Source organism: Cavia porcellus, unplaced genomic scaffold (assembly GCF_034190915.1).
Source record: "Cavia porcellus strain 051 isolate PalLab524CR breed Dunkin Hartley unplaced genomic scaffold, mCavPor4.1 scaffold_28, whole genome shotgun sequence".
Classification (NCBI taxonomy): domain Eukaryota; kingdom Metazoa; phylum Chordata; class Mammalia; order Rodentia; family Caviidae; genus Cavia; species Cavia porcellus.
The window spans coordinates 51,413,640-51,440,345 of NW_026947511.1; the positions used below are offsets into that span (position 1 = coordinate 51,413,640).

Here is a 26,706-nt window from a genome sequence, read left to right on the forward strand (position 1 = left end):
TGTTTTTTTAAATTATTTTATTACTCTTTTTTTAACAAACGGCCCCAGGGATAGGGGACAGGAAGGGGGGGAGGGGAAGCGAGGCTCCAGCCTCACAAGCCCTCCCCGCCCACCCCTCTCCCCCTTATATATTTATAGTCTATATACAAGCCCCGGGGGCGGGGGCAGGCCGAGGAGCTCCCTCAGCGGGGTGGGGGCAACCCAGGCTCCTGGTCCCCTCGGGACCCAGGCTCCTCGGCCCTGCGGGAAGGGCCCTCGCGAGGTGGCGGGCCCGTGCGCTCCCAAGGCTTCGGCATCCAGCACAGGGCATCTGGTGGGGAAGCCTGCAGGGCGGGCACGTGTGCGGGAGGTCAGAGGTGGGAAGCGGCTCCGACTCGGTGGGGCCCTCGGGGCGTCCCCTCACCTGCTGATAGAGGTCGATGCGCTGGGTGCGGAAGACACCGCTGTAGGTGGAAGGTGGGGCCTTGAGGCGCGAGCTGAGGCTAGGGAAGGCCCTGGGGAAGAGAGCTGCTTAGGGCCGCTGAGGCCGGCCAGCTGCTGAGGGGCGGCGCAGCCTGGGCTCCAGGCAGCTCACCTTGCAGCAGCTGGAGTTCGAGAAGACCCGGACCCCCCGGATCCGAGGCCGCTGCCCAGCTTCCTGTAGTCCTGGAACGGCTTTAGTTCCACCGGGTGCAGCTGAAGGAAGACAGGCTCTGAGCACCCCCCGCACTCATGGAGCCCGGCACCCCTGCCCGTGGCGCCCCAGTCCGCCCAGGCTCACGCTCACCCTCACCTCGGCACGTCCCAAGCTGGGGGGGAAGGGCCTGGCAGGTGAAGGCAGCACCCGAGCAGCGGGGGTGGGCGGGGGCCGCACGGCGAGGCTGGGTGGCTGCAGAGCGGGGCCCACGGGCAACAGCGAGAGTGGGGGCGGCGCGGGCGGTGGCGCGGGCGGCAGGGAGCCGAAGTTCACCACAGGCAGCTGCGAGTCCACCATGGGCAGCAGCATCTGCGAGGGGATGGAGAGCGGCGCTGGGGCGGGAGGGGGCGCCAGAGAGCTGGAAACAGGGACAGGAGGGCACAGGTACCTGCTGGGCAGGGGGCCCTGGAGGAAGGAAGCCGCTCTGTCCACCAGGCTGCAATGGAGCAGAGTAAAAATCCGAGGGGGACGGCAGGTCCTGGCGCACCTGTTGGGGGACGGAGCAAATAGGCCACCTCCCCTGGAGGCAGGCCCACCCCAGCAGGCCGGCGCTCACCTGCAGCAGGGGCGGGTCCGGCAGGGGGCTGGGGCAGAAGGCGGGCGAGTAGAGGAAGGAAGGCGGCGGGTAGAGGACGCCGGCCGGCAACTTCCCCAGCTCCGTGGCCTGCAGCGCTGAGAACTCCAGGAACTGGCCCTTGAGTGCCACCCCGGAGAGCAGCGCGGAGGGTGGGGCCAGGCCTGGGGGCAGGTAGAGGGGCTGGGACCTAGGGGACATGGGGCACAGGGCTCAGCGGCTGGCCTTCGTCCTGGCTCGCTCGCTCGCGGTCTGCGCCTCCCCTCCCGGGCGGGCCGGGGTCTCACCTGTAGGGGTGCAGCGAGGGCGTGCCGGGGCGGAAGCTCACGTTGCCAGGGTGTACCTGGGAGTCCGCGGCTCCCCCGGACACCTGCAGAGGGATGGGAAGAGCTCCGGGCTCCGCTCCGGAACTCGCCACCCACCCCAACTGGGACGAGGGGACGTGGCCGGGCCGCACGGCTCGGGCAGCTGGGGACGGCGAGCGGGGCCCACCTGAGGGCCGGGTGGCCCGGGGCTGCCATACAAGACCTCGGGGTGCAGGCGCTGGCCCGAGGCGCTGGGCTCTGGGCCCCCGGACGCCAAGCTCCTGGCCTGTGGCTCGGCAGAGGCGGGCCCGCCAGGGCGCAGCTCCCAGTCCCGAGGCGCCGGCGGCGGCCCGGCCTGTGGGAGAGGGCTGCTCCAGACAGGGTCTGCTGGGCCCCTGCCTGGGGGCCAGGCACACCTCCGGCCCGCGCCTACCTCGGGGATGGGGATGGGGACAGTGACGGCCGCCGCCAGCGCCTTCTCGGCTTTCCCGCCGTCTCCCACCGACAGGCGCAGGTCTGAGTCCTGTGACGCCAGGCAGGGCTAAGGCCACCTCAATGCGCCACCACAGCCCCTCCACCCCCCCCCACCCGGGCCTGGGCGCACTGACCTTGTCCCCTGGGCCCAGCGCAACTGGAGGACCCGGGCGATGCGATGGCCGCACGGAGCCCGTCTCCGGGCCCCTCTCTGCTCGCTGCGACCGCTCTGTGCCTATGGGGTCGGGCAGCAGAGGCTGCTCCCGGGGCGGCTCCTGAGTTGGGGAGTAGCACAGTGGACGGGAAGAGTTCCTGGGTCAGGGAGCCCAGAACACAACGGCCCAGGACATCAGCACAGTCGCCCCGGGACAGCCCCTGCATCTCACCTTCCGATCCGCATCGCGAGGGGTGGCTGCTTGTCTCCTAGGCGGCTCTGGGGGTTCAGTGCCGGGCGGCCCCTCACCAGGCACCGCACTCAGGGGTGAGGGGCCTCCGGGCCGCTTGGGGGGTCCCTCTGCTGGCCCCTTGAGTCCTCCATCAGGGGAGCTTCTCTGGCTGCAGGGACCTGATGACACCTGGGAATCCCCACTCAGGTCCACCCCACTGTCAGACTGACTCATCTGAGGAGAAAGAGATCGGGTTAGGCTGGGGTACAGCACGCCCCAGTGTCATGGCCACGTGCATGCACAGGCAGACAAGAGAGCACAGCCCCAACCCTGCCCCTCACCTCCGTGCTGGCCACGTCCTCGAATGGACCCAGAGGCTCCATCCAGGGCTCCACTGAGCCAGGTCGGTAACTCTTCCGGCTGGTGGCTGGAAGCCCCGACAGGACAGGAAAGGACGCTGAAACCCGGCCCTTGCAGCCTCTGGGGTCCCCCACTCTGCCTCCTCGGGCACTCACCAGTGTGTAACCGGTCCCAGAGGTGGGGCGTCAGGGCCTCAGTGCTAGTGTCTCTTGAGTCCCCCTGAGAGCCAGGGGCCTCCGACTTGGAGCCCAAGAACGCAGTGCTGTGAGCAGCAGGCAGAGGCTCCTAAAGGTGAGGGAGTGGGGATGAAAAGGGGAGCCAGGGTGCAGCATGACCTCAGGCCACGAGGGAGCGCGCGCCGGGTGGGCAGCCCCAGCCCTCACCTCCTGTGTCGGCTCCCGCTCCCGCCGCTTGAGGGAAAAGATGTTCGTCCCAGCACAGTCCTGGGCAGCCCCGCTGGCCTCCCTCACCACGGGCCCTGGCGCTGGCTCTTCAAGGCGGGGCTCTGGGAGGAAGAGCGTGATCAGTTGCCCCTTTCCTGGGACTGCAGCCCCTCTGCCCTGCAGTGTGAGCCCAAGGCAGAACCCTGCCACCCTGGCTCACCTGGACCGGAGCCACCAACACTGGGCCTTGGGGGCTCGAATCGGGTTGGGGGGCGGGGGACCGAGCCTGGTGGAGCCTGAGGTGGCCCAGACTTGGGCCTTGCATGGCCCCCAGGGGCCGTCACACTCCCCTGGCGGGTGCTCAGCTGGGCCAGAGCCTGCTGGATGCCAGCAGGGTTGCTGTGGATAACCTGGTCCAGGCGGAAGACAGCAGAGCTGCTGGGTGGTGGGGCAGGCAGGGGCAGCCCTGGGGGGCGCTCCTCTGGAGGGCGGCTGTGGGGCACAGGACGGTGTCGGTGCGAGCGGACACAAGGCTGTCCCACTCTTCCGAGCTGCCCCGCATCGCTTCCCTCCCCTCCCTTCACGAGTCCCCAGAGCCAATCAGGGAGCCCGCGCCAACCTCGGGTCCTACCCACCTCCGGTTCTTGGGCGAAGGCCAGCTCCTCTTGTCCCCTCTGCCTGGCCCTGTCCTTCCCCCAGGACCACCGCCGCCGCCTCCTCCGCCAGCCTTGCCCCCGGGGCCTGGGCGCCGGTTCTGCCGATCCATGCCTGGCCTCTGACTGGAGAAGCTGCGCTTGCTCAGGTCCTTGGCTCGCTGGCTGAGGTCTCCACGGGCTGTGGTGGCCAGGCCACCCCCAGGGGTACCTGCACCACCCGTGGGGGGCCCTAGAGCCTTTGGGGTCAGAAGTGTAGGCGGAGGCGCCTCCTTGTCACCCCGGCGCTCGCTAGCAAAGTCGCTGCTCTCCGACGCGGTCTCCCACTCCTCGTTGGCTTGGTCAGAGTTCTGGTTGGACAGATCTGGGGACTTGGCGGCTGCCCGGCGGGGTGGTGGTGGCACCGGGACAGTGGCCGAGGGTTCCTCGGACCCAGGCATGGGTGGTGGCAGAGATGGGACAGGGGTCTTGCCCTCAGGTGCCCGGGCTGCGCTCTCGCGCTCCTGCTTCAACCTGCGGAAGCGAGGTGGCTTGTCCTGCTGCTGTGCCCGGCCGTGCCGCCGCCGGCGAGGCCGCTCCCCATCCTCCAGGCCACCGGCTCCGCGTGCCCCAGGCGACAGTGGCCCTGAGAGTAGCTTCTCCTTTCCGGGCTCCTTACTCGGGGGCAAGGGGCCTGTGGGCAGCTTCTTTGGGACCAGCGACTTGCCTGGAGGACTCCAGCCTGGGCACACGGCAGGTGGCCGCCCTCCACCCCGGCCCCGGCGGGATGGCACCCCTCTGGGGGTGAAGACCCGGCCGCCTCGGGCCGCAGGGAAGCGGGCCGGGGCCGGTGAAGGGGGCACGCCCAGCACAGGGCCAAGGGGCAGTGCTGGGGCCGTTGCACCCTCCCTGGGGGGCGCCTCCTTGTCGGAGGGCGCCAGGTCGCTCTCATGGGTCTCACTGCCCGTCTCCGAGCCCCGCTGCCGCCGCCGCTTGGGGATCTCCTCGTACTCGGAGCCCTCACTTCGGGTCTCACTGGTAGTGCGGCCGCGGGGGGCAGAGGGGTGGCTCGGGGGCCCTGCCCCGCCTCCGCGCCCATCATCCCCGCGGAACTCTCGGTAGCTGCGGAACTCTCGGCTGCGGGCCCCCCGCCCCCGGCCCCCGTAGGTCCCCCGGAAGCCCCTTCCTCGGGCGAAGTACTCCCCCCGGCCGCGGCCCCGGCAGGAGGGAGGCCCCACTCTCTCGTAGGAGTAGTCCCTGCGGAGCCGTGGCGCAGGGGACAGGTGCCCTCCGGGTGGAGTCTCCTTGGGCCCCATCTTCCCCTTGGTCGTCTTGAGCAGCTCTGGCTTCGGGCCCTTGGGGGGCTCATCTCCCTCCGGCGGCTTAGCGGGCAGCTCTTCAACTTTCGTGGCCAGTGGCGGCGGCTTCTTGATGGGCCCAGCCCGGCGGGGAGGGGCGCCCAGCTCCTCTGGGGGGATCCCGCGGCGACTGCTGCCCGGCCGAGGGCCCCAGCGCGTCTCAGTGCGGCTCTCTCTGCGCACCGGTGGGGGGCCCTGGGCCCCCACAGCCCGGGTGGGCTTGCGGCCCGCTTCTGGCCCCACTGGAGGCTGCAGGGGCACAGTCTCCTCCTTGGGGGGCTCCTTCTTAGGCGGCGGGGCTTGTATCTTGGCAACCTCTTCACTGCCCGCAGGCCAGGGGAGTGGCCGGGGCACCGGGGGAGTGGGCTCCTCCAGAGGGAATCGGGACAGCGGAGGCCCGGGGGCTCCGTTCTCCGGAAAGCCAGGGTAACCAGCCAGGTAGGGCGGTGGGGGAGGCACAGGAGGTGTCTCGCTCCTGAAGACAGAGACAAATAGAATGTGGGTGAGCGGCCCGGATGACAGGGCCAGGTGGCAGCCTCGCCACCGCCCCGCCACCCGGGGACCCCGCCGCCGGCCTCACCGCAGCCCCTTGTCATCTTCGTCCGCCGCCTGGCGCAGTGGCGAGGTGAGCGGGCGCGGGTCTGCAGAGGGGTTGGCGAACACGTCCCCCACCCACGCCAACTTTGGATCCATGGGGGGCGTTCCCCGTTCCCGCAGGAGAGGTGGTGCGTGGCGCTCAAACGGCTCTGAGCTGGAGCCCCCACTATCTGAGCGCTCTCGGGGAACCAGGCCTGAGGAGAACAGCGAGGACAGTCCTTCCTGGGCCCGGTGTGCAGCCCGACAGCAGTACTCTTTCCAGTCTGGGGCTCCCCCAGGCCTTGGTCCCCAGAGGTCTCGCCCTCATCTGCTCTTATGGAACAGGTCACCCACTTGGCTCTCCCAGGATGAGGGAGGGAGCCCGAGCCCACTGAGGGACACCGTATACTTTCTCACCAAGTCCAGCCTCAAGCACAACTCAAGACCCTCGCCTTCAGGGCCACGGCACAGCCACTCACCAGAGGGGTGCACACCAGGTGGGTAGAAGTCCAGAGGCGGCCGGCCCTGGAGCAGCCGGGGGTCCACGTAAGGCGGAATCATCATCCAGCGGGGGTCAAAGTTCATCGGTGTCATGGGTGGGGGCCGGCCCAGAGCCCCGGGGTACAGGGCCTTGGGAGGGGGTGGCGCAGCCCCCAGGGTCACAGGCTGTGGTGGCGACGGCGGCACTGGAGCAGGCGGCGTGGAGCCCTGCTGGTGCTGTTGCCACTGCTGCTGCTGCTGCTTCAGGAGCTGCTCCTGCACAGGCCCGGAGAGCTTGAGCAGCTCAAGCCCAGCTGCCCTTGCACATCCTGCCTGCACTGGGTGGGAGTCCCGAAGCAGAGGAGACGGTCTAGGGACAGGGTGCAGCAGGGGTGAGGAAATCACACCACTCTCACCTGCTGCTGCCGCTGGAAGCGAGGTGGCAGTGACTTCTGGTACTTGGGATAGCCCAAGCCCTGGCTGGGGGGTGGCCGAGCAGCGCCCACTCCATCACTCTTGGGTTCCACTTTTGGGATCGGGGGTGTGGAAGGCGGAGGAACCTCTTCGGGAGATTCGGGCCCTTCTTTTGAAGGCAGCTGGGGTTCCACTGCATTCAGAAGCAATAACCCAGTCTACCAAAACAGCCTGGAGCACCCCAGACTCAGCCCTCTCCTGAAACTCATTCTCAGAGACTGGCGCCAGCTGCTCCTGCTGTACTAACCTCCCCTAAGAGCCACATTCACACCCCACAACCTTGAGAGCGCACTGCAGGTGCTGGCACCATGTCACCAGCAAACTCCCAAAGCAAAACCTTTTTTTTTTGGGGGGGGGGCGTCTTTTTCGTTTTTATTGGTACCAGGGATCGAACTCACGACTGCCTGCTTGCAAGGCAGGCGCTTATGCCGCTGAGCTAAATCCCCAGCCCTAGGCAAAACCTTCTTATTCTTGGTCCACTCTCAGGCTGCAGAAGTGTCTCCCCCAACGCAAGACACTAGAGATGGAACCCAGAGCCGTCACAAGCAGCTATCACCTCTGCCCCTTTTATTTTTCAGACAGGGTCTTGCTAAATTGCCCAGGCTGGGCTTGAACTAGTGATTCCCCCGCCTCAGCCTCTCAGAATGCTGGGATTACAGGCCTGCGCCACCACAGACTACTTAGTAGTTTCAGAACCTTGCCTCTCTCTCTCAGAACCCATATAACATGATGGGATCCTTTTCTCTACCCCCAAGAGTCCACCAAGAGTCTACCAAGCTCAAGTAAGTGCCTTCAGCCAGGCGTGGTGGGCCACGCCTGTAGTCCCAGCACTCGGGAGGCTGAGGCAGGAGCCTCATCATAATTTGAGGCCATCCTGGGCTATAAAATGAGTCCAGGCCAACTTGAACTACATAGGGAGACCCTGTCTCAAACAAACAAAACACACAGTCCCTTCGGCTGCATTTATCCTCACCCTTGCCACCCTGCACCTGCACACCCCGCAGAACTCTGACAGCGAGCAGTGCTATCCTCCCCTACCTGGGCTGGCTTCAAAGCTGCCACTGCTGGTGCTACTGGCAGTGCCACCACCACTTGCCAGAGCAGAAGAAGGAGCCGCCCCTGGACTGGGAGTGGACTGGACATGGGGCGCCTGTGCTGGCTCCTCAAGTTCTTTCTCTGGGGCTGCAGCTGGTACTGGGGCTGGTGCAGGGAGCTCCTTGGGGACCGCAGGTAGCACAGGTGGGACAGTAGCAGCAGCAGCAGCAGCAACAGCAGCAGGGGGGGCCACTGGCTCTGCTTTGAGTCGCTTGTCGGGGGCCCCAAACTTCTCATCCAAACGCTTGAGCTTCTCAGCACAGGCCGCCCGGCGCTCCTCCTGCATGCGCCGCTCCTCCTCCTCGCGTCGTCGCCGCGCGCGCTCCACAGCCAGGGAGATCTCCGAGGAGGATTGTTTCCGCCGCTGGCGCCAGGCCTCATCCTCGTCCTCGGGGGCAGGAGGCTTGCAGGGCGGACCCCCGCGATCCTGTCAAGGGCAGACCCGGCGGGCCAGGCGCATGAGTCCCTGTGCCTCCTACCACTCATGCACAGCGTGACCTGTCTCAAGCTATGGGCCACAGGGACAGGACCCAGAGATGACGGTCTCTGGGTGGAGGCATAGTCATCCCCCTCATCTATTTCTCCATTCTCTCTCCCCTCTGGGACCCCAGGTCTTCTTATTCTTCATCAGCACCCAGATTTTTCTCCCATGCTCCCCAAAATACCAAGGTCATTCCCAAGTGTTCCACATATGTGAGCAGCCCGCCCTGGACATACCGGCCCTCCAGCTTCCTCCCCCGACTGGGCCCTGCTCCCCCTCGAGGACACTCACTGGGTAGTCTCCAGGTGGGCCCCAGTTCCCGGCGGGGCCCCGGTGCGGCGGCGGTGGCGGAGGCGGCGGGGGAGGCTTGGGCGCAGGAGGCCCCGGGTCGGCGTCTGGCGACCGCGAAGCCTCAGCCCAGGCCACCTTGGGAGGCGGCGGCGGCTCGCTGCCCGGGGAAGCACCCTTCCTGCCATCGGCCTCAGGGGGCTGCTCCTCACCGGCGGCTGGCTGGGCGTCCTTGCTGCCAGTGGGGTAACAGAAACTGATTCAGCCCCCCGGAGCCCCTCGGCCCCTCACCAGGCGGGCGCTGGCTGCCCCAGCCCTCACCGGCCCTCAGCGCCCTCCTCCTCGGAGTCTCGCCCGTCCTCCTCATCGCTGAACTTGAGCTTCTCAGTGTAGTCCACCTCCTCGTGGGCCCCTGAGCGGGAGACAGGAGCTGCAGCCACACTTCCCACGCCTGGCCTCAGATGCCACTGTCCGCAGTCCTGCTTCTACCAGTGCCGCCCCCAGCCCCACACGGGTCAGGGGCCAGGTCCGCTGTGCCTGTCACCTGGGCTTGGTCCTGTCCTGCAAGGCTTGGTTTCCTCCCATGTCTCCCACGTCTTCCTACTTTCATTCCTCAACTCTGACTTTCAAGACACAACCGCCTGAGCCCTAGCACCCACCCACCTGCCCAGCCGTCATCGTTCTCCTGGTCCAGCTGGTCAAACTCTTTGAGATTATCCTCTTTCAGAATGGAAGGCCGACCCACAGGCTCCACAAGGCGCACTGGTGGCCCTGCACCCCGAGGACCTGCCACACGGGGGAAACGGCTATGTGTGGAGAAGGGACAAAGAGAAAGAAGACAGCAAGTTGTTCCACCACATCCATAACTCAGCCTCCTCGATGGAAGACCGCTTCCTCCCCCAACAGGCTTCTCCTGCCTCTGAGCACAGGCCCAGAACTGGATGGCTTACCTGGGCCCATCTGGAGTGGGGTATCTGTAAGGCCCCTGGGGTCCGTAGGGTGGAGGGAACGGGAGATACGGGGGATACATCTGCAAAAGGGCCCGACAGAAGCTGTTCACCAAGGTGGCCGTACAGCCCACCAGCGCTCACCCGTTATGGCAATGTCGCCCTCCCACCCTCTGCCTGCTTCACAGCTGCCTACTTCCTAAAGGTGCCCCCAGACACTAAGTCTGCTGCCCACGCCAGCTTCCGGCAACCCCGACTCACGAAGGGCGGCATCATCCCGCGATAAGGAGGGAACTGGGGCGGGCCCGAGGGCTGCAGCGCCCCCCGGGGATCGTGACCATGATGAAGTTTGGAGTCCTGGCCCTCCAGCTCATCAGGGCCACGCCCGCCTCCATCCCTCCAGGTTGTAGAGTCTGTTTGGAACAGGGAGAGAGGAGAAGAGAGAGTAAGGACTCGGGCACAGTAACAGGCAGGGGCTCTGAGGAGGGACCGCAGTGTCCAAGCAGCTGGCCGCTCACTTTGGGGGCGGAGGCTTGGTCCGGGCCCAGACAACTGCTCGGCAGACTCCCTTTCCTTGGCAGCCTTGTCCTGGTCGCCAGCCGCCTGCAGGGTCGGAAATTCCTCGCGAGAGAATCGCGACAGTAGGTTTGATGCCCTTCCACCTGTTGAGAGGAGGACACCCATCAGACCACAGCCAGACTGAAGGCCCTGCCCCGACTTGCAGCCCGCGGTGGGCCCAAGTGGGAAAAGGGTGGTGCAGGGACACTGCCCACGCAGCCCCAGGGCTTCAGGAGGCCCCGCCAGTGCTTGCTCACCATCTCCGTGTGCTCCATGCGTGCCGCTGGCCTGTGCCCAGGACTTTACCCCGCTTGGAACCGAAGGTGCGTTCTGGGGAAGCGGAGAGAAAACAAATGGTGCCACGGGCAGGAGAGGCCCAAAGGGAAGCGGAGAGAAAACAAATGGTGCCACGGGCAGGAGAGGCCCAAGCTGCTCTGCCCCAGCCCCTCCAGCTCGCCCAGTACCTCGGGAGCTGTCGGGGGGCGTTTCGGTTGGCTGGAGGCAGGCGTCTGTGAAGCCGGCAGTGGCTGCGATTCCGGCGGCTGAGCAGCTGAGGCATCGGAACTGAGGAAGCAGCAGTAGGGAACATTACACCCCAGAGCACCTTTGCCCCCCGCCCTGGGGCTCCAGCTGGCAGCGCAAATGGCCGACCCTAGGCCCACAGCGCTACTAATGTAAGACAAAACTTCAACTGCGTTTCTTTGCACTCTCCCTCCATTTCAAGGCAAGTTAAAGGTACCATTTATTGGTCATCTAACAGGAAGTCTGCAGGAAGTACAAAGCACGCCCCTCCTTTATCTCTACCTTGATACTGAGGCTCAGGGCCTGGCCCAGACCAAGCCTTCATTTACCCTGCAGTGCACAGTAAAAGTTCGGATGGCTGGGGCTCCCCAGCCTTGGTCTACCTCTTGGGGTCGGACTGCTCCTGTTTGCTTGCCCATCCTGTTCCGTCTTTTGGGACTAGTGAGACGTTGGGGTCATTGCCTTTGTTCTCGGCTTTCAGGCTTGGAAGGTTGGCTGGGGGTGGCATACGCCGAGCAATGGCAACTTTCCCGAGACTCTGCAGGCCATGGCGAGGGGCAACTGCAGAGAGGTGGAAGAGGGTCAAAAGGTGCTTCTCACCCCTGCCCCAACTACCCATCCGCCATGTCCTATTACCCATGACTCCAAATTTTTAGGAGCCATCCTTCCCTTCAGGAACAGTTCTAGAAGCCCCTACTGCAAAGGCTGAGATAGACATGCACACGTGTTATGTTCACTGCTTTTATGTGCGATGGTTGATCTTGAGCCTGCGGGGAGCAAGCTGGCCCCAGATGTCTCCAAATCCACAACTTTTCTGCCTCCAACTCTTATGTGTGTAAAGACAAAGAATCAAAGACACATCTTTGTAGGAGGGTCAGTGATGTTGCCCCAGACCCCAACAGCTGCTGGGGATCCTACAAGTAAACATGAGGGGTCTCTAGGTGCCTCTCTGGTCTTTTGGTACTTCCATTATAGCTGTGTCCCTCTCCAAAGAACTCTGAAGGGTACATCCCAGCTATGCCTACACCAACTATTGGAAGCATCTTTGCAGGGGCCTCACCAGTGGGTTTCTGGATCTCTAAGGACTTGCCCTTATACGTATCAAACAGGTTGAGTGAAGAATACTTCTTTCCATCCTTCCCCTTGGCAGTCGGCCCCGAGCGATCGGACATTGCGCTGGAAGCTCATTGAGTATGTTGGGTCCTGCAGGCACCTCCCCCGAAACGAGCCGGAGCCTGTGGGGCAGACAACGGGCATCTCGGGCATTGCACGCCAGGACAGGAGCCTACACGCTCCCTTTCATTCTCCTAGGGCCTGCATGTGTGGCCCTTAGGTGTCCTTCCCCCAGCCTGTGTAAGCAATTGTGATCCTATCAGCACCCATGTGCCATCTTCCCTTTCTCTCATCACCTCTCATAAAGAAAAATCAAGTAAAAACCTGCTTTCCTCCCAGTGTAAATGCTCTGGCATCTGTGCCAGTGTAGAAAGGGTAACAGCTTCTTCGTTGTTCCTGAAAGTAACAATCTTCCCTCCACAAAAATAATGAGAGACCTACAATAAAACTGGACAAGCAAGTAGAAGCCCCAGAGAAAACCAGAGAGGCACACAACTCCATCACACAAGACCAACTGATTACACCAGCTCCTTAATCACGCCCCTGGGCCCTGCGCCATGGGCCCAGGTTCCCTTCCCAGCAGCCTGAAGTCCCATCTGGGGAGTTTTGCAGGAAGGTATGCTGGGAGTTTAGGGATTTTATGAGCTTTCTCTGCCACACTGGGAGCTGGTGTCACAGAAAGCCTCCAGAAACAACAAGAGCTACAGAACTCCGAGTCTTTGGAGTACTCCATCTTTTCCTAAATTTGCCTCCATCTTGGCTCCTAAGAATAATCCTGTCTCCAAACAGTGGGCTCCGGTTTACCTACACAGAACTATGAAAACAAAGCATTAAGGAGTACCTGGAGACAGCCTGTAACCACGGGCCAGCTACCAACTTCCATTTTTCGGTCATTAGACACGTCCACCCGCAATCACTCTTCTGCCTAACAGGCCCTGCTCCCCAAGCAGGCCGAACTCCATCCTCAGTCCACGCCACAATGACCAGGCATTCATTTGTGGGTGGAAACAGTGTGGGAAAAAAAGGGACGGGACATGGGGAGAAGCAAGCAGCAGACGGGTCCAGGATGAAAGCCAAAACCAGGGAGACGGAACTTTATGACAGACGCGCGATGAGGGGATGGGGCTTGCTTTGTAGATGCTCAAGGAGACCAATCTATGAAAACAAATACACCAAGGAAAAGAGAAAAGCACCGTGGAATAAATCCACTAAAATGAGACCACAAAAGCAGACAGGAAACAAACGTGTGGAAACAAGAATGGTTGGAAAACGATGCGAGACGAAAGGAAGGAAGGAGGCAACGTCGAGACCCAGGAAGAAAAGAGGGGCTGGGGGAGAAAGGCACAGGGCGCACAGGAACGATGAAAGGCGGCGAAGCTCCGGAAGAACGTGGAGGCGAAGATGCGGGATAAAGCAAGGTTCGCGGCAGTGACCGGCGCGGAGGGGCCGGGAGGGAGGCCGCGGCGCGGGTCCGGCGGATGCAGAGGCGCCTGGAGGGAGGGCCGGCGGGCGCGGCCGCCCCGGGGCGCAGGGAAGGGGCCGGCAGGCGGCACCTGGGCCGGGGCGCCGCCGGGGCTGGGGCGTCACAGAGCGAGAAGCGCGGTCGCTCCCGGAGGCCCGGGAAGCGGGAGGTCCCGACAAGTGCGGGGCCCGAGCGAGGGGCTGGAAGTGCGGGGCCCGGAGCAGGGGTACCGGAGGGGGAGGGGCGGGCAGGCCGGCAGCAGGAGGACAAAATGGCGGCGGCTAATGGCAGCTTCTCCTCCCCCCGGCCCGCCGCCGCCGCCGCCGCCGCCGCCGCCGCCGCCACCGTCGTCACTGCCGTCACCGCCGCCACCGCCGCTCCAACGCCGGAAAAGGGCGTCAGCACTCAGTTCGCCCAGACTCACCTGGCCGGGTGCGCGGGGGTCCGGGACCGGGGCTTAGTGGCTCCCCGGGGCGGGATGGCGGTGGGGCGGGGGCGGATGGCGGCGGATGGCGCCGGGTTCGGCTCCTCCCGTCTCCCTCGCTCACTCCGCGGCTAGGCTCCGACTAACGGCCCATCCGGGCAACTGCCGCCCCCGGGAGTGCCCCCCCACTCCCGCCTCCCTCTGCGGCTGGACACGCCCCCTGGTTTACATAAAGGGCGGGGCCCTCTCTAGCCTACCCTTTACCTCCAGGGCTGTCCTTATTTAAAAAAAAAGTGTGCGGAGCTTTCAGAGGTTATTTGCATAAAGAGGAAGGAGTTACAGATGATAAGACGCTGATTGGTTGAGAGGCAGAGCCCCTGGCGTCGGCCGTTGAAACGTGTAATGAGGGAGGGAATGCGACGCCGGTTGGCCGAGCAGATGGGCGCACAATTTACACGAGAATGGTGGGAGAAAGAGGCGGGGCGTGCGTCGAGCGTCCGTGGGAAGAAGGTAGTGGAGAGACGTAGGAATGCCGAAAGTGGAAGAGAAAGACGCGAGGTTCGCGGTGCTTTCAGCAGGGACAGAGGGGACCGGGGCCACGGCTGGCCTCAGCAGGCGGAGGGTAGAGTTTATCTAGACTCAGGAAGATCCCTTGCTCACGCGTCCTTTCGCTAGAGGTGAAGGCACTGGAGAGGCGGGGTCTTTCATTTATTAAATCGCGTCATACAAATGAAGTGAATAGAGAGACCAATCCGAGGGTCTAGAGAAACACAGACGTTCTTTGGGTAGCTCTTATTTGCATAATATATGCAAATCATTTGAACAAAGATAGATAGGCTAGGAATGATCTCTTCATCAACATACCGGCAACCAGTGCCTAGACGGACATTTAATTTTATAACCTGTAATTTTTATGGGTAGGTTTTTACATTTGCGGTTATTGGTAATTTGTATTCTCTCACCAACGGATTTCGTGTTACAGAGGGCAGTAGTACTATTTTCTCCTCTTTGTCTCTTTGCTACTTGACTGTAAAACCTTCTGCTCTACATGAGTTATAAGAAAGATGGATAGAAAGGGACAAGTTCATAATTTTAAAATTGTACTTTTTTTTTTTTTGTCTTTTTCGTTTTTATCGGTACCAGGGATCGAACTCACGACTGCCTGCTTGCAAAGCAGGCGCTTATGCCGCTGAGCTAAATCCCCAGCCCCTAAAATTGTACTTTTAAGAAAAACTGCAGTTGTAGGATGCATAAGTTTGTCAAGCCTGTCACCCTCCCGGGAAAACACTCCACACAAAAATCTGTCTTGTGTATCTGTATCTAGGTACAGGTATTAACGACATAATAAATACAGGGTATGGTGACACACCACACCTGTATTCCTAGCATTTGAGAGGCTGAGGGAGGAGGTCCAATGAGTGGGTTCAAGGCCAGTCTGAACTACATAATGAGACCGTGTCCCCCCAAAAATCTAAACAATTAATTGAAAGAAAGAAAGGTGGGCAAAACAAACAGATACAATGGTGAAACCTGTAACTCCTGCACTCTGGTAGGTTAAGGCAGGAGGATTGCAAGTTTGAGTCCAACCTGAGCAATTTAGTGAGTTAGCAAGAAGTGCCTCAAATATGAAAATGGGGAGGAGAGTGGCAAACGCCTGTAATCCCAGCACGCAGAAGGCTGAGGCAGAAGTGCAGAGTTTGAGGCCAGCTTGAATTACATAGCAAGACCAGACACACACACACACACACACACACACACACACACACACACAAAACCATGGGGAGAGAGAGCCATGAAATGGAGCTCAGTGTGAAAACCTTGGTCTCAATCCCCAGCACCGCTTGTAACACTTGTAAACTGGGCTCTGGGCAAGTGCTTTGCACCTGTAAATATCTCTTCCTGCCACAGACCAGCCTCAAAAGAGGCTGCAGAGGAGTGGGCAGCAGGTTTCAGCTTCCCACCTGTCTAAACGATTTGCACTCCAGTGGCCCCCAAATGAGTGACCTGACCAACAGCAGGCGTGCATACCCCAAGTCCCAGTTTGCAGACTGGGCTGTGCACCTCTGGCCCGAATGCATTTCACTCCCAACCCCCTTTGAACCATCTTTCCGATAAATAAATCTTTTCTGTGCCCTCTGCCTGTGCAACCTAAAAAACATTTTTTCTGTGACAAGATTTTATCAAACGTTCTGTGGGTGCAGTGAATCAGTTTCTATCCCCTCCTTTGGAAACCTCCTCAGAGCCCATCTGGTAATATGAGATCCACTACCTGTTGACACCATTCAACAACTATTTTACTCATTTGTTATCTTTTGGTTTATTTATTTATGGGGGGAGGCAAGGTCTTGCTCTGTACTTTAGGTTGACCTTGGCCTTACCATGTACCCCATGCTGGCTTCAAACTCACAGGAATCTTTCTGCCTCAGCTTCCTGAGTGCTGGGATTACAGGCATGTGCCACCACACCAAGCTTTTTTTTTTTTTTTGGTCTTTTTCCTTTTTATTGGTACCGGGGATCGAACTCATGACTGCTGCTTGCAAGGCAGGCGCTTATGCTGCTGAGCTAAATCCCCAGCCCCACCAAGCTTTTTTTTAATTCTTGAATTACCAGGCCTTCTAGTGGATTCCAGTTCTTTGATCCAGTCAGTCGAACTTTTTTTTTAGATAAAAGCTTCAGGGAAGGGCTAGGGGTGTAACTTAGTAGTAGAGTACTTGCCTAACATACACAGGATTCTAAGTTGGATCTCTAGCACCAAGAAAAACAAAGGAAGAAAGAAAAAAGATTCAGAATGAGTGATTTGTTAAAACCACAAATCTCTTTGTGGTAAAGACTGTTGGTTCAAAGTAATCTTTACTCCTTAACAAGCTACTGGGAGGCCAGGCCTGAGGGAGGTTGAGACAGGAGGAGTTGTGTTTCAGGAAGCCTGGGCTACAAAGTGACTTCAAGGGCCAGGGGTTTAGCTCAGCTACACAAGCATCTACCTGGTAAGCATGTCATGAGTTCTATCCCCAGTACCAAAGTGAGCTCAAGACCAGCTGAACTGCATAGTAAAACTATCTCAAAAAAAAAAAAAAAAAAAAAAAAAAAAAAAAAAAAAGCTCTGGGTAATATGCTAATAAAAGAAAAATTTCTTACCTAGCTGGGTTTGGTGGTGTCCACCTATAATCCTCTAATTCTGTGATATAAGAATTTAGCAGGGGATGGGGCTGGAGGTTTAGCTCAGCGGCATAAGTGCCTGCCTTGCAAGCAGGCAGTCGTGAGTTCGATCCCTGGTACCAATAAAAAGGAAAAAAAAAAAGAATTTAGCAAGACCCTATCTTAAAATAGAAAATAAAGGACTGGGGATTTAGCTCAGAGGCATAAGGGTCTGCCTTGTAAGCGTGCAGTCATTAGTTTGATACAAAAAAAAAAAAAAAAAAAAAACTAAAAAGGGCTAGGAATGAAGCTTGGTACACACACCGTAGGTTCGATCCCTAGTATCACCAAAAACAAACTCAAAGATTCTACGCTGATTTCTTGAGGTCAGTGTTGTGTTATAGTTGTAGAATCCACCTTAGCGTATGAAACTGTCTGCAGTAGACACAGGGAATTGTGGATCCATGATTTATTATCGCAGATCTTTTTGGCTTTACCTTGTCCCCAACCCAGAAGAAAAATATCCTTCAAATAAAACCACATTGACATGACTTGGAAGGGAAAGATAATTTATTTAATTTAGTTTGACTCTGGCTCATGATTTTGTCTTTTTCTATGTTGGGGGTCATGAAAATCCCTTTGACCCACCATGCACACATCATGTCTGCCCCCTCACACATGCACGTGCCCACACACGCCACGCTGCCATTAGGGCAACTCAGAGATAGCTTTCTTGGCTGGGGGACCCGTTGGCTTCTCCTGTTCTCTTGCTTTCTCCTCATACATCAGGATCCTAGAAGAGACACAGCCCCAGGGGACCCGTCTTAGGCTGCAGAGTCCCAAGAGGGAAGCACGGGGGGGGGGGGGGGGGTGTTAGCTGTGAGGGAAGCAAGTCACGGGTGGGAATGAGGAGGAGGCCAGCATTTGGGGAGAGTCCTGTGACGGAAGCAGGTGCAGGTTCTGAGCAGTGCACAGAGGCTGAGCCTGTCCCCAGAACCCCGGGTCCCCAGATGAATGTTGGGGAGTTGGGGGCTGAGCTCACATTTTTAGGATGGCAGATCTCTTGCCCAGCATCATTCTGAGAAAGTCAGGGTAGCTGAATGTCTCCCCAGAGCCACCGGACACCTCTCCAATTAATTTTTTTAGCTCTAGGTGGGTCTTGGGGACCCCAAGCTTCTCCAGCATTCTCTTCAGGGACATGATATCTGCAGTCAGGAGACAGTGGGGAGAAAGGGAGAGCCTGTCTATCCTGACTCACCCCCACATTCTGGAGCAGCAGGGAGACCAGGCCCACATACTCCCCATCACCCCTTCATCCTCACCGATGTCTCCGTTTCCATTCAGGTCGAACTCCATGTATTTCTCTGAGCCAGGGGAGAGCAGCAGAGTTAGGGTGGGCCGTCCCTGAGGACGGGGACAGAGGAAGAGGTGGCCAAGCGGGGCGAAGTTGTAGGAAGACAAGAAGGGGCCACAGAGGAAGTGGGGCTGGGGTTTGGGGCCCCCACTGAAGTGGAGGGAAGTGGGAGTGGGGGTTGCTGGGGGGCAGCCAGGGACAGGAGGGGGAGGCAAAGGCAGCTCCTGGCTCCCCTCCGCGCACAGAAACCCATCTGCATCTCCAGGTCCATGTCCCCACCCGAGCCCCCCTCCACCCTGGACTCCCCCTCACTCTTGTAGGCTTCCAGTTTGGAGGGCAGATCCTCGTCGGTGCTATATTTGGGATCATCCAGGAATTGCTGTTGGGAAAGGTACGAGCCAGGGTGGCCCTGCTGCCCAGCTGGACACCCCGCGCCCAGGCTGTGCACCTGCACCCCTCCTGTTACCTTGTTGATCTCCTCCAGCCTCTCTTCCTGCTGGGCCTTCAGCAGTCCAAAGGCTTTCCCTCCTGAGGCAGAGTCCGGTCAGCCCTCACCTCACCTCGGCCCCACGCCCAGCCCTGGGCTCCCGCCTGCCCTCTGGACCCTCAGCTGCCCCACTGGCTCCCCAGGCCCTCATCTCCTTCATTTCCCTACCCTGGAAATCCCTGGTTTGGCTCATAGCTCAGGACACGCTGGTGAGCATAGGAAGAGACCAGGTCTCAGGTGTTGCAGCTGTGCTGCTTCCCCCAGCCAGCCCGGCTCCTCCGAGACCTCCCTCCAAACTTCCCCTTCCCTGCATTCCCGCCCTCTGCCTCAGGCCTCACTTCCTCTCAGCTTATGCTGACACCAGCACCCCAGGAGGGAGGGCGGGGCATGAGATCTGGAGGAGGTGAGGTCTCACTGTTTCCCAGGCTGGCCTCGGATGCCCAGGCTCCAGGGATCCTCCTGCCTCAGCCTCCGGAGTAGATGGTACTGTAGGCATGTGTCACTGCACCTGGCTCCTTGCAATTCCTCTTAATGAGTCTCACGTGTACATGGGAAATGACAGGCCGCGAGAGTCTGTGCCTTTATTTGAATGGATCAGGAAGCAGCCTGTGAACATCTCCTGAGGCTCTGGTGACAACGAAGCCTTTCGCACCACCAGGTTTCATGAGTGTGGTTACCAGGATCAGGAGGCAGCTGCCAGGGCTGGCTGAACTTCCCGCTTCCTGTAGATGGGAGAAGATTGCACTGGGTGGCAGCTCCAGGTTCAGGGCCTGCAGAGGGAGGGAAGCCCCATTGCCTGGTGCCTGAGGGTCAGGTTATGCAGATGTCCAAAGCAGGACTGTAATTTGTTTCCTTTAGGAAGGACAAGGTCACCCTCTCATCTTATCTCCTCTGAAATCTTTAGTAAAATCAGCAGAGCTCAGGAATTTGAGGGTTTAAGGAAGTTCTTTTTTTTTTTTTTTTTTTTTTTTTTTGAGACAAGGTCTCCATGTGTACTACAGGCTGGGTTTGAACTCACTATGTAACCTAGGCCTGGAACTCTTCCAACCCTCCTGCCTCAGCCTCCTGAGTACTGGGATTACAGGTGTGCACCACCACGCCCAGCTAAAGAATTGAAGGAGATTCTTTGAAAGAATTGGCAGCGATGAGACAGCAGTGAGGCAGACTCTGTGTGTGTGCGTGTGTGTGTGTGTGTGTGTGTGTGTGTGTGTGTGTGTGGTGCAAGTGTGCCCTCTGTGCACTGGTCCGCAAGGGTTCAGCCTGACCAGTGCCTTGTCCAGGCACTGCCTTAACCCCGTGGCCACCCTGGCTCTGTGCCATTCTCCTTCTGGGCTCCTGCCTGCGACACCCCAACCCACGCAGACCCTTTCTCTGTCTGCAGCTCAGAGCTTTCACTTCTGCTCCCCTCTGCCTGACCCAGATGGTGGGGGACACTGGGGTGGACTCTTAACTTCCCAACTTCCTTTTACAGCAGATGCCCTGCCCTGCACGGTGCAACAACCTGGCTCCCAGCTCAAGGCCTGGGGGAGCCACTTCTCTGTGCTCCTGTTTGGGCAGCAAATTCTCATCTTCTCTCGCTCGCCCTTTCCCTCTCCTTCTCCCTCTCCCTCTCCCTCTCTCCGTATTAGAGGTTGAACCCAGGGTTTTCACACTGAGCTGCAGCCACAGAAACCTCACTGTTCATTGATTACCAGGGTCTCACTAAATCGCTACATTGCCCAAGCTGCATTCAAACTTGGGATCCTCCTGCCTCAGCCTCTCAGAGTGCTTGGATTACAGGCATGCATCACTATGTCTGGCCAACAGACACAAACATTTCTTGAATACTTACTGTATGCCAGGAATGCTGCTAGGCCTGATGAAACAAACAAGTAAATACCCTTGTCTTCATGATAAGGCTAATTGGGGAAGAGAGACAATAAAAACAAAGACATACAAGACAGGTAAAGGTGATAGACTGGTGTGGAGGACAGTGAGGGGGGAGATGGTGCTGCTGTGGGCTGCAGTTTCCCAGTGTTCACATGAAGTCAGTGGATAAACAGCAACAAATATGATTACAATGTTTCAAGTTTACATGTACATTTTGTTTGTTTGTTTTTACTTTTAAAAGATATGCAGGGCTAGAGATTTAGCTCAGTAGCACAAGTGCCCGCCTGGCAAGCATGAGGTTATGAGTTCAATCCCCAGCACCAAAAACAAAACTCAATAAAAATAACCATCAAAACCAAATTGACATAAATGCAACTGGAACAGTTTCATTCTGGATTAAATTCACCTTGGGAGTTATAAGGAAGCTGCCCCATCGTGCAGCATCTTAGTTTTGGTTAATCTTGACCTCTGATCCAAGGAAATCAAGCTTGGGGGATGACATTTATGTAAACAGTGAGGCCTGTGCTGTACACTTTGATTTCTAATTTCTATGGTCAGTAATACAAAAAGTTTTGGTCGGGGGAGGCCGCTGTGGACCCCCTTTCGCCCTGCAACCTAAGTGGCCTCCAGTGCAGTGTCTCGCTTGCTTCCAAAAGACGGGACCTCAGGTGGATTTAAAGATCTGTTCACAGCTAGCACAACTTCAAGTCAAGCCTAGCATTAAATACACTCCATAAAATGTGTACTAAGGCAAAGGAACAAGCAATTTTAGATAAAACATATTCAGAAACAACAGGAAAGAAGGTTTTATATCACTAAAGAAAGTAATATTGGAAATACACATGCATGAATGCAAGATGACCCTGATAGCCCAGACGTCATTTTCGGTTTACAGAAACTAAAAACCTGCCGGGGATTTAGGCCAGCAGCATAAGTGCGCTAGGTCGTGAGTTTGATCCCCAGTACCAAAAAAAAAAAAAGGAAGAAACTAAAAACCTTACTATTATACAAGATCATCGGAAGAAGATACACAGGCTGATTAATTTTCTTTTGATTTTTCACCAGAGGAAAACTATAATAGGACTTGACCAACAGATAAAGAAGGCCTCAAAAATCATTGAGCTCAGCCAGGTATGGTGGCACAGACCTGTAATCCCAGCACTCGAAAGGATTGTTACAAGTTTGAGACCAGAATGGGCTACAAAGTGAACTCAAGTCCAGCCTGAACTGCATAGCAAGACGGTCTCAAAAATAAATAAATAAAAAAGAAAAGTTACTAAGCTCTCAGAATGGAGAAGAATATGAGAGTTTCTATTCATACAATAGGAATGTTTGCATGGAATTGCTTAAAATTAGAAAATTTCAGGAATGATCAAAGGCAGCAATTGAAAATAATTTGGAGCCCATAAGATAGAATCTAGAAAGCCATTACACTAGAAAGAGATTTGAGATAGAGGACAGGAGAATCAGGCTCCAGCAGTCATTGTAAGTTCTATTTTCCTAATTAGAAGATTTCATTTATTTATTTATTTTTGGTAGTGTAAATTGAACTTGGGACCTTATGCTTGCCAGGTAGGCACTTGCCAGGCAAGTACTTGTGCCACTGAGCTATCTCAGGCCTGCCATATATATGTATGTATATATGTATATATTTTTTTTCTTTTGACTTTTTGAGACAGGTTCTTGCTGTGTATTTCAGGCTGGCCTTGGGCTCACTTTGTAGCCCAGGCTGGTCTCGAACTTGAAAATGATCCTCCTGCCTCAGCCTCCTGAGTGCTGGGATTACAGGAGTGCAGCACCACATCCGGCTTTTTCTGATATATTTACTTATTAAAAATCTATAAAACTTCAAAGGAAAACCAAGTATGGTGGTGCACACCTGTAATCCCAGCACTCTGGGGGCTGAGGCAGGAGGATCTCTGAACGTTTGAGGCTAGCCTGGGATTCATAGTGAGTTCAAAGTCAGCCTGAAATACACAGCAAGAACCTGTCTCAAAAAACAACAACAAAACTAAAAAGAGAAGTATTTTCCTAAAACAAAGCAAAAAAAAAAGGGAAAAATAGGTTAGTTTGTTGCAAGTCATAAGAAAACTACAAGGCTGCTGTAACCTTGGCTTGCTTCTGTTTCCCTGCTGTGAGCCACATGGGTGTGGCTTTCCTGTGCCCCGCCAGGGGTGAAATTCTCCAAAGAACGGGACTTTTGTGTTGGCCGATTTTCAAGGACCGACTTTGGCTGGGGGGTGGGGGGGTTTCAATGAAAGGTGAAAATGAAAAGCATCCACAAGAACAAAGGGTTTGGGCCGGGAGACAGCTCAGCAGGGCAGTGCCAGCCTGGGAGGCAAACATGAGGTCCTGAGTTTGATTCCCAGTACCACACACACCACAAGAAAAAGCCCCCAAAAACAAACGTCCTGGAAAACTACGTTTCTGGACTTCTGGTGAACAACACGTTTCCCAGGTGAGGAAACCGATTCTCATTTTCTTATGTTGTGGGGGGCACCAAGTGGGGTGCAGCCCAGTGAGTGCAGCTCATTTACTGAGAGACATCTGTGACCGCAGCCGGATTCCTGCAGGACACCCATGGGGATGGTGGAGGCCCAGGTCCCGGCTCCTAATCCGAATGTGCTTCCGGTGGCCTCTGAGGTCGGCTTGCCCGCTCTCACCTCTCAGATGTGCGTTTCTCCAGCGATTCTCTGGTCTGGAACCTGAGATTGCGCCTTGGCCAGCTCCTCCTACCCACTGAGAACAATGCAGCTACCCGTGCTCTCCAGCCTCTCTCAGTCTTTGGCCCCCTGGGTCACTGTGAGTTGTCAGGACTCACTCAGGCATCCGCTCAGGTATCCTCCAGCCCCGGGCTAAGTCTGGTCTCCTTCCGCTGTCCACCCCAAGACTGCTGACCATCATTGCGGGCCTCAGCTGAGTGGCCACCACTGCTTCCAGAGGCTGCAGAACTCACAGTGATCCTCCTGCCTCAGCCTCCAGAGTGCTGAGATTACAGGCGTGAGCCACCATGCCCAGCTGAATTTGTTCTTGTAATTCTATTATGTCTTTGTCATTATTGTTAATCGTTTTATTTTGGTAACAAAACATCTTCATAGGGGTTTATGAAGCTGGACCAACTAGACTGGTGAGCCGAGGTCTCCATTCTGAGCACAGCATCTAACAGTGAGTGTTCACAGCGGGGAGATACCGAGTATTTCAAGACCTCTTGGTGTATGGCAGCTGTCAGAGGGTGACTTCCTGGTTGCAAGTGTTAGGGTTGACATTCTGATTGGATCCCATGGTAGGTAACCCCGCAGAGCCCTTCACCTACTTTATATAAATCACATTTATATAAAGAACCAGTCAGCAATAAAGAGAAGCAAATCACTGATACCTGTAAAAACGTACCTGTAAAAACAGGCATGGTAGGTAACCCAGTAGGCTCTTTCACCTGCTTGAAGAGAAACACAGCCCAGGGTTTGTGTTGTGGTAAAAATTCTTTGACCCCTGGATTCAAGGAGCTTCATAACCAGAGTGAATCTTTTTTTTTTTTTGTCTTTTTGTCTTTTTTCTTTTTTATGGGTACCGGGGATCAAACTCACGACTGCCTGCTTGCAAGGCAGGCGCTTATGCCACTGAGCTAAATCCCCAGCCCCACCAGAATGAATCTTTTCAACCAGTGCTAGAAGATCCAGTTCTGGGTAGGCAGAGCTGTGAGCATGAATCAAATAGGGGGTGATCCAAGATGGGGGGGGGTCACGTTTTCCCTGTTCTGCCTCTCCTCCATGGATCCTGCAGAAAGGGGACCTCACTCACGTTTCCATTGGGATGCACCCTGGGCCCAGTCATTCCAGAAAGCAAGCTGAGCTTGGGCAGTGTGTGTGGAACAAACACCTCCCATCTTGAGGGCCACACAGGTAGGCAAAGAGAGAGGCCTCCAAGACATCCTTCCGGGAGATGAGAAGAGCTGCCCTCCATCCCCAGGCAGCTGGCTGGCCCGGAGAAGCACAGGCCGAGATGACAGCCACTGAACTAAAAAGAAAACAAAAAAACAGCCTAAAGCTTGTGGTGGTCAGTGTTTGATTGACTTTGCTGGCTTAAAGCTGGTAGTCTGAGCATCTATGTAGAGGATGACAATGTGCAATAGAGCTTCTATGGGGGAGCTCCTTGTTAATTCTCTACTATCTTGTTTAAAGTCCTGTGTTGTCTTCATTGTTTGGTTTGGTTGGGTTTTATTCTGTTTTGTTGTGTTTAATTTTATTGTATCTGATGGCATGAGCAGCTATTTCAAAGATAACAGGATATATTATGGTAGCCATTATTGATTTCTTATTATTTTGTTTTGAAGTCCTGTATCTCTTTCACTGTTGTGTTTAGATTGGCTTTATTCTGTTTCATTTTGCTTGATTTTATTCCCTTTAAAATAAAAATAAAAAATAAACAGGAAACATGCACAGACTTTCCTGGGTAGAAAGGAAAACACCGTCAGAAAGGTCCCTGTGCTGCAGGAAGTGTCTGGCGGCCCCTTGGTCACGTGTGAACTCCGTCCATCACGTGTGTCAGAGGTCTGCACTGCCACCGAGAGCTAGAAAAGTTCGCTGTCTGCCTGTCCACAGGGAAGGGCAGGGCAACAGCGTCCGAGGTACTTGCGTTGCTGTGGCTCTCCACTGGCAGGCAATTTTTCATTTCTTGAACAACCATTATAAGTTCTTCAGAAATTCTCTGCCCATCTCCTTATTCACCGTGGCTGCTGTTCCTGTGTCCCCTGTGGTTGGCCCTGGAGCACACAGCCCCTGGAGCGCATCCTTGTAAGGGTTGACCGCTTCCCTCACAGTGCAGGCACCCACTGCTCGTTCTGGTCCCTGCCAGGCTCTGGGGAGGGACCGATCACCACCCACGTTCATCACGGGGGCACCTTCGTCCTCAGTATATCGATGGAATCTTCTCAGGACTCTCCTTTCCTGGGAGCCCAGCCTGGGTCCTGGAGGGAACAGAGGTGGCTAAGGCCACCAAGCCTTTGAGGCTGGGAGCTGGGCTCCCTGAGGACCGACTTTCCCCATCCGGCCTGCAGCATCTGTGGACGCTGTGCTGGGGCCAGAAGGGGCCAGGCTTAGGGCAGCCCCGCAAATCACATTTATATAAAGAACCAGTCAGCAATAAAGAGAAGCAAATCCCTGATAGCTGTAAAAACATGGACAACTTCCATAGGCTTTAAGCCAAATGAGAGGGCAGAAATATGAGTCCATGGGCTGGTCCGATGGCAGTGGGTTATCAGAACTTATTAACATTAGTGTCACTAAAGTTGGTATACCACCCCGCCCCACTGCTAAATTTGACTGGCTTTAAAAAAAAAAAGAAATACGAGTCCATGCTGAGGAATGTGGTAGCACATACCTGTAATCTCAGTTACCCAGGAGGCTGAGACAGGAAGGTCACAAGTCCAAGCCCATCCTGAGGAATTTAACTCAAGATAAAAAGGATTAAGGATGTAGTTTAGTACTCCTGAGGTCCGACCCCTAGTACCTTAAAAAGAAAGAAAGTATATACTATATAATTCCACTGATACGAAGTTCAAAACTACACTTTTTCTTCCTTTTTTTTTCTGTCTTTTTGAAGCAGGGTCTCACTGTGTAGCTCACGCTGACCCTGTGCACACTGTGTAGCCCAGACAAGTCTCAATCTCACAAGGATCCTCCTGCCTCAGCCTCTGGAGTGCTGGGATTACAGGTGTGCATCACCACGCCTGGCTTCTTTTTTATTTCTTGAGACAGATTTCTGTGTTGCTTAAATGCACCTCCAACTCATTATGTAGCCCAGGCTGGGCTTGATTTGGGGGGATCCTCTTGCCTCAGTCTTCTGAATGCTGAGATTACAGACATGAACCATGCCCAGTTTGAATTTTATTTTTTCTTTTTTTTGAGACAAGGTCTTTCAGTCTTTCAGGCTGACCTTGAACTTGCAGTGACCTGCCTGCCTCAGCCTTCCTGGTGCTGTAATTACAGGCATGCACCATCATGCCGAGTGGAATTCTTTTTTTTTTAATGTTTTTGTACCTGGGATTGAACTCACAACCTTGCACTTTCTAGGCATGTGCTTATGCCACTGAGCTAAATCCCTGGCCCTGGAGCTGAACACTTATAGAAATATAAATCAATGGTCACTTCTGGTAGGAGAGAGCGATTTCTTTTCTTTCTTTCTTTTTTTCTTTTCTTTCTTTCTTTGTACTGGGAATTAAACTCATGACCTCATGCCTGCCAGGCAGGCACTGAGCTGTTTCTCCAGCCCTAGGGAGGAGGGATTGACCAGTATGA

At 56.4% G+C, this 26,706-nt stretch overlaps 3 protein-coding genes and 1 non-coding gene across 19 annotated transcripts in view; 1 reads left to right on the forward strand and 3 right to left on the reverse strand.

Annotated features, from left to right (window-relative positions):
* Positions 1-13,736, reverse strand: Prrc2a (proline rich coiled-coil 2A). Of its 15 annotated transcripts, none has more exons than XM_063239181.1 (31): positions 13,569-13,736; positions 11,660-11,804; positions 10,953-11,130; positions 10,512-10,611; positions 10,305-10,377; positions 10,008-10,151; positions 9,751-9,902; positions 9,493-9,572; positions 9,206-9,348; positions 8,864-8,954; positions 8,546-8,777; positions 7,717-8,200; positions 6,621-6,811; positions 6,204-6,480; positions 5,729-5,939; positions 3,794-5,623; positions 3,379-3,650; positions 3,159-3,280; positions 2,931-3,060; positions 2,757-2,842; positions 2,416-2,649; positions 2,164-2,304; positions 1,989-2,078; positions 1,743-1,910; positions 1,538-1,620; positions 1,233-1,440; positions 1,065-1,163; positions 773-985; positions 575-675; positions 404-494; positions 1-323 (listed from the first exon to the last, which is right to left on the reverse strand). In XM_063239181.1, exons 2-31 carry the CDS (start codon positions 11,739-11,741, stop codon positions 183-185), a joined length of 6,447 nt encoding a protein of 2,148 aa, XP_063095251.1. In that variant the 5' UTR covers positions 11,742-11,804; positions 13,569-13,736; the 3' UTR covers positions 1-182. The 15 variants fall into 15 exon arrangements, 12 of the variants coding, with proteins under 12 accessions (XP_063095251.1, XP_063095252.1, XP_063095253.1 ...); XM_063239182.1 differs by having other exon boundaries at positions 1,065-1,112; positions 11,630-11,804; XM_063239183.1 differs by having other exon boundaries at positions 404-443; positions 11,630-11,804.
* LOC111757985 (small nucleolar RNA SNORA38) lies at positions 11,312-11,443 on the reverse strand. The gene has a single exon (XR_002792237.1). It is a non-coding gene; the product is annotated as a small nucleolar RNA SNORA38 (small nucleolar RNA).
* Ncr3 (natural cytotoxicity triggering receptor 3) overlaps positions 12,662-26,706 on the forward strand; it is a 21,775-nt gene continuing 7,730 nt past the window's right edge. The window contains exon 1 of the mRNA XM_063239216.1: positions 12,662-13,100. Coding sequence (XP_063095286.1) covers positions 12,662-13,100 — 439 coding nt within the window. The remainder of the gene's footprint in view (positions 13,101-26,706) is intronic.
* On the reverse strand, positions 17,256-18,876 carry Aif1 (allograft inflammatory factor 1). 2 transcript variants are annotated; one of them, XM_003473981.5, is made up of 6 exons: positions 18,713-18,876; positions 18,524-18,585; positions 18,370-18,436; positions 18,026-18,067; positions 17,746-17,908; positions 17,256-17,496 (listed from the first exon to the last, which is right to left on the reverse strand). In XM_003473981.5, exons 1-6 carry the CDS (start codon positions 18,735-18,737, stop codon positions 17,412-17,414), a joined length of 444 nt encoding a protein of 147 aa, XP_003474029.1. In that variant the 5' UTR covers positions 18,738-18,876; the 3' UTR covers positions 17,256-17,411. The 2 variants fall into 2 exon arrangements, with proteins under 2 accessions (XP_003474029.1, XP_023422518.1); XM_023566750.2 differs by having other exon boundaries at positions 18,026-18,107; positions 18,713-18,852.